The 13,656-nt window shown below is 42.9% G+C and overlaps 1 protein-coding gene across 1 annotated transcript in view; it reads left to right on the top strand.

The window, feature by feature from the left end:
- LOC311189926 (discoidin, CUB and LCCL domain-containing protein 1-like) overlaps positions 1–13,656 on the top strand; it is a gene marked incomplete at both ends in the record, with an annotated part of 162,816 nt that overhangs the window by 134,602 nt on the left and 14,558 nt on the right. The window contains 4 exons of the mRNA XM_084261734.1: positions 7,647–7,784; positions 8,625–8,676; positions 9,399–9,471; positions 11,610–11,743. Of these exons, the coding sequence (XP_084117860.1) occupies positions 7,647–7,784; positions 8,625–8,676; positions 9,399–9,471; positions 11,610–11,743 (397 nt within the window). The remainder of the gene's footprint in view (positions 1–7,646; positions 7,785–8,624; positions 8,677–9,398; positions 9,472–11,609; positions 11,744–13,656) is intronic.

Below are 13,656 nucleotides of genomic sequence, written 5' to 3'. Positions count from 1 at the left end.
GGTGTTTATGTTCCATGCACTAAGGGGGAGCTGTTATGTACAAAAGAAATGGATTAATTGATTTTTGTTAGCTTTTGTAAGCCAGTGGCTACAGATTAGATCATTTACACATACGTTTTATTTAAGTTCAGGGCATTCCTCAAACTTTGTAGACCAATAGAGTTGTACCATGAATCTATTTCCTTCCTAGAAAAGCATGTGGTGTTGTGTATGCCCATCTACTAAAGGCTCTCTGCTCAATTGGGACACCAGTGTAACATTAGAGTTCTTCTCACCTTCAATACTTCTCAGCTTTGACGGACCATTTAATTTGGACTTCTCCAATATTGCCATCAAAAGATGGTAATTAATCTTAATGATTACAACCAGAGACATAAAGTGGATGAACACGGTGTGTCTGGGTTATTACTCTGCACACTATTTTCTTCAGTGCTCACTGGAGGAAAGAACCTGTAGCAACTGTTCTTTCAAACTGTTAACTTTGTATCCAGACATCAATGTGAAAATGTTAATCATCAGTCTACAAAAGGAGTCTAACACCAGTTTGGGTGAAACTGAGTCACCTTTGTTTGACAAACCTTTAAATATTTGCACAGCTTTGCATGTGTTTTCTCCAGGAGAAATAAATAGAAGATCATGTGCTGTTTTAAAAGGCATTGCTTTGCACTGGAGGAAAATATGGGGGGGGGGGGATGTCCCCCTAAAAGGAATCTAGGATAAGCTTTAATATGAAGCATGATATCAGTGTAGACAAGGTGCAATCTTTACTGAAATGCTTTTCTCCTTGCTTCTTGAGTTAATTGCATTATCTGAGTATATTAAAAATACTGAGCTCTGAATAAGAGCTTCTGATTTTTTAATTAGTTAAAGGGATATGTGAAAACAAGATTAACCATGTGGTCCCTGTAGTTCTCCAGAACAACTTGCAGTGCCTATGACAGTGTAAGGCAACTGTTTTAAAAGTTCAACAGGAGTTGCTTTCAGTCATCTTCTTTTCATGCCTTTATCAGATTTCTGTACCTCTTTTGACCTTTTTTTTTTTCCTATCTTGCTTTCTACCCCCCTCCTTCCCCAACTAATGGCTTAGTATTTTTCCCTTTAATTTTGTGAGATGATCATCAGCCTTGACTGGAGAGATAGATTGAAGAAGAGATAAGTGCCTACTTACTTCTCCATTCACTTGCAGTCAGTAGGAGGTTGATGCGTTCCTCTGGGGTGGATGTCAGATCTGCTGAGTGACTAGTAATAATTTGGAGAGTTAGTGCAGTTAACTTGTTCTTGCATAATTCACAGCCAGTAACTACAATGAAATAGAGAAACTGCCAAAAATGCTTTCTCCTCCCTGCACCAAGTTGCCCAGGGTCGTTAGACAAATTGAGCTTTTATTGATCACAGAATCATAGAATCATAGAATGGCCTGGGTTGGAAGGGACCCCAAGGATCATAAAGCTCCAACCCCCCTGCCACAGGCAGGGACACCAACCTCCAGGCCTGGATCTACACAAGGTTGCCCAGGGCCCCATCCAACCTGGCCTTGAACACCTCCAGGGACGGGGAATCTACTACTTCTCTGGGCAGCCTGTTCCAGCACCTCACCACTCTTTCTGTAAAAAACTTCCCCCTAATACCTAATCTAAACCTTCCCTCCTTTAGCTTTAGTCCATTCCCCCTTGTCCTGCCATTATCTGCTCTTTTAAAAAGTTGAATCCCCTCCTGCTTATAAGCTCCCTTCAGGGACTGGAAGGCTGCAATGAGGTCCCCCCGCAGCCTTCTCTTCTCCAGGCTGAACAAACCCAGTTCCCTCAGCCTCTCTTTGTAGGGCAGGTGCTCCAGCCCTCTAATCATCCTTGTGGCCCTCCTTGATGCGTGAGCATTTATTGATGGCTGCAGAGAGTGTGCGTGTGTGTGTGTGAGCGCACATGTACGTGTGCGCGGGTGTGCAGGAGAGCAGAGCACCTTAGGATGCCTCCTACCTTGTCATCATGACTTGAGGGGATTCATCAAACCAGTCTTTCCTTACCGTGTGTTGTTAATAAGTATCTTGCTTGAATAAAGGGTGTGTCCAGGATTCTTTTTCACCCCTCAAAGGAAACTTGTTATTACAGTATTGTTTCTGGTATTTCAGGAAATCCAGTGAAATGCCCAGGCAAGTTCTCACTGTAGAGCAGGTTGAGCTGTTTCTTAGCAGTCAGAATTCTTCTAACAGTTGGGTTTCGCCTGAGTGGTTGCAGTATCCTGAGGTTTCAGCTTTGGAAAGCTGACAAGGAATGTCTGCTTATATTTTATCAAATGAAGGCTTTCTTTTTTTTTCTGTTCTCAGCTGCCTAAAGTGTATTGTGTATTTTTCTGTGGTTTTTGTTGAACAGTTACAGCTCTTTACTAACAGTTCCTAACTGTTGCTGTGCTTCTGTCTTTGGGTTTGGCCAAAACCACAGACACACTAGAAGCAGGGGAATCTCACCTGAGGTCAAGCAGACAGACCTACAGCCCGTGCAGGTGGCATAGACCCTCCCTTTTCAAATTGTGATAACTTCTCCAGCCTGACTCCACTTGGATGCCTTTTTCTTTCCTTTATCACACTCTTTGGCAGCCCTTTGGAAACACTAACTGAAAGTTCCATTTGTTCTTCCTAAAACGTGAAGTGCTTACCACTCAGCCTGAGGTCAGAGGGTGTTGCACAGAGTTAAGTGTAGAATAACCAGCTGTCTCATCCTAACTAACACATGTGACTACCCTGTCAACTCGTATCTGCTGAGTATTAGACAATCACCTTCCCCATGTCCTGCAAAGAAGGGCATTAGAGCAGCACCTTCCATCTCCCAGCGTGTCCTTACAGGGTGATGCTGGGCATCCCTGCACATGGGCATGGTAGGGCTGGAGCAAAGAAGAGGTCTCCTCTCTCCTCTCCCTCTCCTCCGCTCTCCTCTCCTGCTTCACATTTTGCTTATGAAAGTGGAGCGTTTCTGTGAACGTGGGATGAGGATGAATTTCAAGAATGCAGATGTTTTCATACAACAGATCCTTGCTGCTTTTGAGAGCTGCTCGTGAAAGACTTGGGCTCTGGCTGAGTTTTTAGCTCTGCAGTGAAGCAAGCATAATCCATGTTCATCACATCCCCTGTCCTTCCCCAGCTACTGAGGTACTTGCAAATTGGTTTGGTGATTTTTGTTTTCTGGTGGTGTTTTGGGTTTTTTTTTGAAAAAAGGCTACTGAGCATAAGTATTGCCATTCAAAATGTTGTTTTCCCAAACAAACTCTCTAGAAAACTACAGTTCTGGAGAGGCAGAACCATGGGATCATTGCTATGCTTTGTTCACCAGCTGTGCCTTACTCTGCCAGTAAAGGCAGAAAAAGGGGAGAAGATTCCCTGTTGCGGAGGGGATGTTTTCAGTTGATATCTAAACTGAGTTTCTTAAAGACCTCTGCAAATATCAGACTCAAGACTTCAAACTGAACTGAGTAATTTGAAAGCAGAATGAGCAGAATGAACCAGACATGCAATAGCTAAAGAGGGAAAGAACTGCTTTTAAAAGGCAGCAAAAGCCTTACAGAAGAGGCAGAAAGTACCAAAAAGTACAGAAACAAATGGCACGAGGCATTGCCAGTTGGTCTGAGAGAAGTGTCTTCTAGGCACAGTGCTGCTTAAGGGAAGTAGGAAAAAAATAAAAGAACATAATTCAACAAAGCCATTTCAGGAAATATGCCAGAACCTCATTGACAGGAGAAGTAAACTAGACATCGTAAAACCAGACAATGCTGTAAAGATCATCAGATTTGCAAAACAACACTATTATGAAAAAGACAAAGGCAGTAGACTACCACTAACATTTAAAAAACAAACAACACATAAAATAATATTTTCAGTCCCCAGATGAGCCAGCCAAAGGATATCCACGAGACAATTTGCCATGTATCGTGCAGGATGTTAATGCTTCTTGGAGACGGTGATTCCAAAATAAAAGTATTTCATTTAAGCCACTTAAATCAGACCAGGAGTTCTGAATGAAAGGCATTAAATGTGAATTTAATTATAGAGAATATTAAATTAGGTACAGTCAAAATCCCTAGGCCAGTAATAGCTCTCCTGCAGAATTTAAAAATACATTTTATATATATATATAAAGAATCTGGAGCAAACAGATGAAGCCACAGTTGGGTCAGTTTGGTAATGAGACACAGAAAGAAGAAAAGTCCCTGGCATCTAGATGTAGTTATACTGAAACATGGAGAGCACCTACCCATTTTCATGACACGTAACACAACTGTTTATTAAATCAAACTCTTTTCTTTGTTCTTAGTAAACAAACCAAATAATCCTGCCTACTTACCCCAGCAGAGCTCCAGCCGAGTCACTTTAACAGGAACCAGGGAGTGAGAGATCGACGTTCATGACTTGTTTTTCAAGCCAAATATGTAAAACAACCCACCTCACAACTAGCATTAGAAGATGAAAAACTGATAACGGGATCTGGCAGTTTTCAAAAGGGATCTTAAAAAACTTTTGGCTGAGGCTCAAGTTTAGGAATTAAATATTTATCCAGAGTCAAGTCCAAATGCTGCAGTAAAAGTTAACAGGGCCCTATAAACAAGTTTCTCATCTCCATACCAGACACAAACCAAGGCTTTCTCCATCATCCCTCCTCTCCATTATGATTGTGCAGTACTCATATAGGCAGCCTGGGGAAATCAGTAAATCCTAGGGGGAGTAGACAGAGAACTTAAGGAGCATGTCTTGAGTTTTAAAAGTAGATGATAAAGTAGGTTTTTTGTCACCTCAATTGCAAGTGGAAAATGTTGACTAGTAAATATAGTTTTCAGATGAAGTCTAATGTCTACAGATGCTGACTGGTTTTAATCCAATGTCTATAAAATCTCACAGGTAAGCCAGTGGAGAGCAAATCCTACTGGGTGTTACTTTTAAAGTGTATCTAATTTAGGCATACCACAAGCTGAAATGCAGGGAGCCTGGGAGACTTGTTCCCTTCTGGCTTTGTGACACTAAAGTAAACAGAGGACTGCTGTATGGAAGTGCATAGGGAAGAGTACATGTGCTTAAAACCAAAGAGAATTTTCTTAAGAAAATTTGCAAGTGAAACGATAAAATTCTCTTGTTGGTCAAAACTGAACCCAAAGAAATGCCCTGACCCTGAATCAGGATTTATTTTCTAAGCACTACTAGTTTTCCCCCTGGGGTATTTCTTGGAAGACCATCAACGCAAAATAAATTGATTGGGGGGGGTGGAATTTAAGGTTAAAAACTTGGCAAAAAACGGAAAGAGGTGCTGCTAACCCTAAAATAATGCTATTGGGTAAATCAAATCAGAAAGGTGTTTGCACTAGTCATTTTACACAATGAGCACTGGAAAGAGCAGAATAGCACCTTTTCCTAAAAACAGACCACACGGGTCTCTAGTTCTTTCAGGTAGAAAAGACCCTCTAATCCAAATCTGTATCTGATGGGTTTCTCTAAGAACATTTATAGAGGGATGAGATAATGCTCATACCTTTTCCTAAACCCTACCTCCCAGTGTCCATTTCTGTATTAGATAGCATGGCAGTGAGCTGTTAGCTCTCTCCTCTCCACTCCTCACCTTGTTTTTGCTTGTGACACGTGTGATTTGTTTGTGTGACTACCTGGAACATCCCTAGACTTGCTGCTTGGAGGAGGCACATAGCCCTGATCCAGCCGGTGTGTGGTTGAGTGAATCAGCCGTCGGAGTCGTACCTACAGCGTGGATTGGTCGCAGCCGATCGCTGCGAGGGAGAAAGCCAAGGAGCACTTGTGAGAAAATATGTAGAGACAGTCCTTGAGAGAAGAAAAGGACTGAAGCTTTCTCAGGTGTTTTATTTTGAAGGAATGCGATGCCTCCCTGTCTTTTTTTCCCCTTTCTCTCTGGGGGGGCGGGGGGGGAAGAATAAATCTAAGTTAGCACTTTACTTCTCCCACTGCAATCTGACACAAAAGACCTTCTCAAATAAATCACTCGTGCAGTTGTCTGGTATGACACAGTGTCAGATGCTGTCTTTTTGATAAGTTCATTTCCTAAGCAATTTGTTTAACCCTTTTTATAGACTTTGTTTTCTCTGACTAAGTCGTGAGTCATTTTCAACACATGAGTACTCCAGGGAAATGTCACACTCGTCACTTTTTTTCTCCTCCTGCCTTGCTTTGCCCTATGATTTTTATAAACCAAAAAGCAAGAGTTCCTCCTTTTGTTCATCTCATCCTGCTGCCACCTGGTCACCACTGGCTCCCATCAGCTGATCTACAGGCTGATCTTATAGTTGCTATGAGGCCAGTGAAGTGCTTGGGAAAGATTCCCCCCCTTTCCGCCCCCCCTCCCCCAAGAGTATCAAACAAAATGCAGGGGCTCTTAGGAGCCTGTTAGGAAGGGTACCACTCATCAAATTTGTGCCATGATTGTAATTTCTTGTATTGCAGAAGTCAGTTTCAAGTCACCCTGAAGTAGCCGCCACCAAGAAAATTAGGTTGTCTAAGAAAAATCAGTGATGCTTTTTCCTCCCAAGGACTTGCTTTAGGATCCAAAAGCTTGTCATTCACTAGAACAGATGGGCTGAGGGCTTGTAAAAGTTCTTGTTTGTTTTTTCTCTTGAGAGAAAAAAAATCCAACCACCAAACCTGTTTGTCATTTTACAAAAACCTCTTCTTAGCAGTTTATAGTGTAAGCATCCTCCTAAATTCACAGAAGTGTACCCAAACTGCTTTGGATTTTCTGTAACCTCTGTGCCTGGGGGCAGCCAGGGACTAGTGTATGCACCCAAGAGTGGTGACAGAAGGCAAGAGCAAAGACTGTCAAGCTCAAAAGAAAGCTCCCCTTGGGAATTGACATCTGAAGAAGCAAATGTGATGATTAAGAGTCTCGGGCACGCCTGCTGTCACAAGGAAGGAGTGTCCCAAAGAGTGTCCCAAAGCCCATTCCAAGATACTGCAGTTGGTAGCTATAAACCCCCTATCTAATTCAATATCAGCACGAGGCTCTTGTCTCCCCGTCCCACTCCCTTAATCTTCCCCTTTCTGTCCCTCTCATCTTTGTTCACAACTCTAGAGATTTGAACTGTATACTTCAATGGTGTGTTTAAAAGGACAATGAATTAAGATATTTTGTGATTAAAGTGGTACTGCCTTGTACTATAATTATTTGGCTTGGGGCACACAGGTCCTTGAAAACCAAGTACCCTGTTTGTGATCTTAATCTCTCCTGAATAGCTGCTGTGCTACAGCAGCGTGAGCTGTAGGTGTCTGGAGAGTTTATCTAGGGGACCCTGTGTAGATCCCTTGGATTGCCTTCGAATGTTCTGTTCTTTTCTCTAATGAGTTACTGCTGGTTGTAAGCATGCTGTACTTCAAAGGCTGAAGGGCATTAATCATTCTCTTAGGGCTTGTGTGATGAGAGAGCTGGATACTGGAATTGCTACCATGGAGAGACAACTGGATCCTGGCCACTCCTTGACAGGGCAGCTTTGGAGCTTGTACCCATAAAGGACTGAAGCCAAAACCCTTTTCTCAACATTTGGATTGCTACTGAAGGAGAATGACTGTGTTAGGAAACTTTTACTAATCACGTGAATAGACCAGTCTGATTATGCCACCTGACCTTTTGAGATCTGCTCTGTCCTCTCTGCAGGGCCGTACTGCGGTAACGCGATGCCCGTCCCCAAAGAAATCATTCTGGACAGCAACGAAGCGACTATTCACTTTGAGAGTGGATCCCACGTGTCGGGACGAGGCTTTCTGTTGTCCTATGCCAGTAGTGATCATCCAGGTAAGGTGAAATCCCAAAGCACTGTTACTAAAGGGTTAGTGGCATAGCCCCCCTGTTTCAGTATCTTCTCTACACACAGACTTCAGCCCAAATGTTTGGTCCTGAAGATTTCTGGATTAGCACGAACCATGATATTTTTAATAGCATGTGTGCAAAGAAGCACTGTGATATTCACCAGGTATAATAGCTGCTGAAATCCTACCTGGGTGATTCACAATATGGGCCCAGTGAAAGAGAAAATTAGTACTTTCTCCTTCAAGCTCCACTCTATTCTGGGCTCCAGCATCTACCACACAGTGATAGCATGAATGGAAGGCGAGATTAAGGTTTGAATCCTACATTTAATATTCTGGGGAAGGTGTAAAATACAAGAGTAGAATCATAGAATCACAGAATCACAAGGTTGGAAGAGACCTTTGAAGATCATGAAGTCCAACCATTCCCATCCTATGCTAAACCATATCCCTAAGTACCTCATCAACCCTTTTTTTGAACACATCTGGGGAAGGTGACTCAACCCCCTCCCTGGGCAGCCTGTTCAGGGCCCTGACAACTCTTTCAGTAAACAATTTTTTTTCTAATGTCCAATCTAACCCTGCCCTGGCACAGCTTCATGCCATTTCCCCTTGTCCTATCTCCTGAAGAAGAGGGAGATGAAAAGAATCAGGGAAAACCACAGCTGTTGCTTTCTATTTATCTAATACAATTGTTTAAGTATTACACAGAGAAACCTTTAAAACTAGTTTAACACGTAGCCAAATACTTGTCTGTATATTTCTACATCCTGCAATGGAGATTGGCATTTGTAAACTTTTTGTGACCTTTGTAAACTTTTCACAGATCTAATAACATGTTTGGAACGAGCAAACCACTACACAAAGGCTGAATACAGGTAAGAAGGGTTTGCAGCTCTCTGTGTTGTGTTTTGCTTTGCTGCAGCTGTCCTCAAGTCCAATTGTTAGAAAACATCATTTGTATAAGGCAGGTATGGTCTGGGTTTTCTGAGGAAGTGACATTTTTTGAGCTGGTGTACTAGTCTAAGACCCAGCTGTGAGAAACACTAGTGCAGAATAGAAATCTGCAGCCCGGAAAGGCGAGGGAATAGAGTTACATTTGGGAATACATATACATGGTGTATGTAAAAAGTTTCCACTTTGAAATTCAAAGTAGCCTCAAATTCCAGTGCTGCTTCTGAGAGCAGATCGTGCCCTAGCTGATACAAGATTATCTGAGGACAAGCTATAATTTCTTGGTTCCTTGAACCTTGTGATAGGATTTGAAATGGTAATAAATTGTGCTCTTCTGGCTGCTGTCTGGATGTGCAAGTGAGGATTCTTATCTGGGCTGTGCTGAAAACTCGTGTGGGAGCATTTCTAGAACAAGGGAATTAAATGGAAATGCCCTTCCAAAACTGCATTTCTGGTCCTTTGTGTGCTGCTGGGCACAGTCCACTCATGAACCCAAGGGCCTGTTTATTTACTTCCTAGGCCATCAGCCAGAACTTGGTGCTAAAATATTTATGGGTTTGAGAAGGTTTTTTTTGTACAAGTTTGTTTCTGTGTAGTGTCACTACGGTTCATGTTTTAAACAAGCCTTCTTCTCCTCTCACTACAGCAGATACTGTCCTGCTGGCTGCAGAGACATAGCTGGTGACATTTCTGGGAATATTGGAGAAGGATACAGAGATGTAAGTACACAGGGTAATGAGGGGAAATTTATAAAGACAGAAGAAAGAAGCAGAGCACAATTTGGTTTCAACATTTGCTGCTTGACTTTCATCAGGGGTTCTTCCCAGCTGTGTCATATATACCTTTTATTGTCAGTACATGAGTGTGTTATCGGTATGTAAGCAGAGAGACACTTTTCAAACAGACCAATCAATTGTGTGAGAACAAAGTCCACTGATTAGCAAGTCTACCGACTGACTTTGTGGTCTCTGGCTTTCTGGGAAAATCCCTGTGTGGGCTTTGTCCCTCTCTGGAGGCAGTGCTCATCCACATACTGGCTGTTCCTGTGACTTCAGCTTTTCCTTGTTCGGGGTCTATGTACATTTCTTTTCTAAAGTTCTCTCTTGCAGATGAAAAAATATATTTCAGCAATATATGGGTTTTCTTTAAGATTATGCCTGCAATATCCCAGCAATCTGTCCTGATATGAAACAAATACTACATACTACCTAATCACATCCCACTGATAGCTACCAACCAAAGAACCAGCTGCTTTGCTGGTTCTTTAAAGCAAAGAAGTCACCTGAGTGGTTGCTTTTATCCACAGTTCGTATCACACAGTGCTCTGCCTGCTCTGTGTCCCTCACCCTGGACTCTCCTCCCAACATGCCTGTGAAATCTTTACTTCTCTCTCGGTGTAAGTTTAATCACACCACTAAAGTAAAATCCCACCCTACCACAAACCACAGAAGCATAGAATGTGTAATGTTGGAAGGGACCTTTAGAGGTCATCTAATCCAACCCCCCTGTAGTAAGCAGGGACATCTTCACTGGATCAGGTGGCTCAGAGCCCCATCAAGCCTGACCTTGAGTATCTCCAGGGATGGAAATTTCACCATGTCTCTGGGTAACCTGTTCCAGTGATCCACCACCCTCATATTGAAGAACTTTTTCCTAATATCCAACCTAAATCTCCCCTTTTCTATTTTAAAACCGTTATCCCTTGTCCTACTGTTACATGCCCTTGTGAACAGTTCTTCCCCAGGTTTCTTATAGGCCCCTTTCAGGTGCTGGAAGGCCTCTGTAAGGTCCTCCTGGAGCCTTCTCCAGGCTGAACAAGCCCAACTCTCTCAGCCTATCTTCACAGGAGAGGTGCTCCAGCCCTTTGATCATTTTGTAGCAGTTTCTGAGTTTCCAAAAAGTCAGTGCTCATGTTTAACCTGTCCATCCAGTTATTGGAGCACTTGCATGCTGCTCCAGCCTGGAAAGTGGCAGAGCTGAAGAAACAACTGCCAGGTTACATTCTCATTAGCTGGAGTTATGCCTGCCCTCCCTTCATTCGGGTGACTAGGCAAGAAAAGCAGCAAATGGAATGACCTAATGCAGATCTTATCTTCCCTGAGGAATTTCTGAAAGAAATTTTCCCTCCATGGCTAGGGGGGGATTCAGCTTTTCTAATGGGAAGAACCTACAGGGCTCCCCTGGAGCCCTGATGCTTGTGTATCTCCAGCCCTCCCCGGGGGGGACAGCCAGCACCCCAGCTGTTCCAGTAGCCTAGCTCAGGCTGTGAATGTGACCAATCTCTGCCAGCAGCTCCTGGAGACATTCAAAGGAATATCTCCTTTGAACCTTTCTGCCAGCCCTTCTCTGCCCTGCCCTAGCCCAGTGACACTGAGATACCAGCTACACTTAAAACCCATCAGCATCAGGGAAATGCATGGACAGATTTCCTAATGTATGCCATGACTCCAATCCCAAGGTGCAGGAATACACAGGTCTGCCTTCAGGCATGGCCATCGAGGAACTACCGTTTTCTCTTGGCGAAGAAGAGTTGCCTCCCCTTTGACTCAGTTTTGCTGAGAAGTGCCACAACATTTACTAGGTTAAACTCTTACAACTCCTTCTCAGAAGTGGATTATCTGCTTTTTCATTCATTAAAAAAAAAAGAAGTAAAAAACCCTTAGTAACTTTTGGAAAGAGATGTATATTTTTTTTCCCCAAAGATTACTGTTCTTTCTCCCCACCCTCCCTGCCTCTGATTCCCCTTAAGCCTTTGCAGGATTTTCTGAGCTGTAACACTTGTGTGCTGCTGGCTGGGAAGCGAAAGCATTAACAGTTTGTCAGATTGATCCTCTGAGCTTTGGCTTCTGCCTTTCAGACCTCGCTGCTGTGCAAGTCGGCGATACACGCGGGCGTTATCGCGGACGAGCTGGGCGGGCAGATCAGCGTCACCCAGCAGAAGGGCATCAGCCGCTACGAGGGTGTCGTCGCCAATGGCATCGCTTCCCATGAGTGAGTACTGCTGGTGGGGAAGCCCCCCTGGGGCATGGTGCACTGCCCAGGTCAGCAGAAGCAGGTGGGGATACTCTTTTGGGGAGGGAAAGATGTTAGTTGTAGGGAAAAAGGGTTTGGGGCTTTGGGTCTGTTATTAAAATTATTAAAATTGTTATTAAAATTGGGCAATATTAAAATGTTAGCATTGGATGTAGGAAAATGTTTCAAGTTTCAGAACCCTTTATACTACATAGGGTGGTATTTCCTTATTTTTTTCCCTTCTATTCCTTCCAAATTGCTTTGTTAGCAGATACATGAAAGTACAATGTTCTGCAACAAACACCTTTAATCGATGTGCTAATAAATCATGCTAAATTCATGTTAAAGTTTAAACAAAAAAAAATTTAGGAAGAATGAATAAATAAAAAGTGCTGCTGAGCCATAGGGGATTTAATGAGCAACTTCTTAAACATTGTGCTTCTGACATGTTTGGAGTTTTTCTCTTTTAGAATATTTATAGCAAGGGTGTTATATTTACCACTTATCTTCTGACTTTTAATTGTACTGTTGTTGAAGTAGAAATAAATCCTCTAATCTCCATCCAGCACAGTAAGCCCTTCCAGCAACTGCCTCTGTCATTCCTCTTAGTTTATATTTTTTAATTTTCAGACGTTATCTGGATTTTACATGAGGCTTTTTTGTTGTTGTTGTTTTTGTTGGAAGGGAAATATCCTCAGTTCCATAGCTTATGAGAGCTAAGGAAATACATCTTTTTTTTAATACACTTTTTTCCTGTTTTCCCCATTATTTCTCCACACCCTCACAACAATTTTGCAATCACAGTTTCTTTCATAAAAAAAACCCCAAAAAACCAACCCCAAAACATTCATTTAGTCTGCTGCTGTGCTTAAACTTCAGCACAGGTTGCAATTCTTTGTATATAATGGCACTGGGGTATACAAGGCTGAGTAGCTTATAGACCACTAGCTGAAGGCATGTAGAACCTAAATATTTTCTACTTCTCTTGAAAGTTAATTGCCAAAGAAAATTAACATAAACTTGTCTCAGGCAAAGGAGGACTGAGATCTCAATGCAGGCACCAAGCCTTTCCATAAAACAAACAGCATGGGTTCTTTCCATCACACATGGCAGCTTACAGAAACTCTAAATTAAATATTTTGTGCCTTATCTAGAGATGTTACAGAGACGTTTACATATGTTGGGATGTTTGTGATCCTGGAGGATCCCAGAAGGAGTAACTCAGGCAGCAGTGCATAACTTGTTACAGTGAAAGGCAGCTGGGATTCCCATTTGTAATTTTTTCACAGTACAAGAGTTAGTGGGCAATGAATGATGCATGTAAGACAACACTTGTACATGTGCTGGAGGGAAGCTGCATCTGTAATTAACCCATCACCTTAAATGCCAAGCATCTTTTTAATGTTGCTGTGCACAGAGTAGCCTATACATTTCACGTGAGTAATAGAAGTTCTCCCAGAGATGCAAACTTGTCTCTATTACAAGTGGGAACACTCCCATTCACTTGCAGGAGAGCTGAAGTGTGGGCTTGCAGGCTGAAGCCAGCCTCCAGGGCTTGGATTTAGCCCATTTAGTGCAAGGCCTCTGAGAAAGCACCCTAAGGAGTAGTGCAGCCCCCTTAGCTCTCCTTCACAGGCATCAGACAGAAGCACATCTCAAAGGGAACACATTGCCCCAGGAGATAGCTTTCTACAGGGAGCTAAATGGGCTCATGCAGAGTTGGATGCTGGCAAACTAGATGGCACAGGCTGTGAGAAAGAACGTGAGTGAGAGCACGGCGCTTCCCAGGATGCTTCTGCTGCTCCTGGCAGCTGGGACAGTCCTGGGAGCAGATGAACTGCTGTTGTGAGCCCATTATCCCAGGAGAGGGAAACTGGAGGATGCAGGGAAAT

This window comes from Gallinula chloropus (assembly GCF_964237585.1).
Source record: "Gallinula chloropus genome assembly, chromosome: 3".
In the NCBI taxonomy this organism is placed as follows: Eukaryota; Metazoa; Chordata; class Aves; order Gruiformes; family Rallidae; genus Gallinula; species Gallinula chloropus.
The sequence above is the reverse complement of the archived record's forward strand: the minus strand, read 5'-3'. Positions and strand labels throughout refer to the sequence as shown.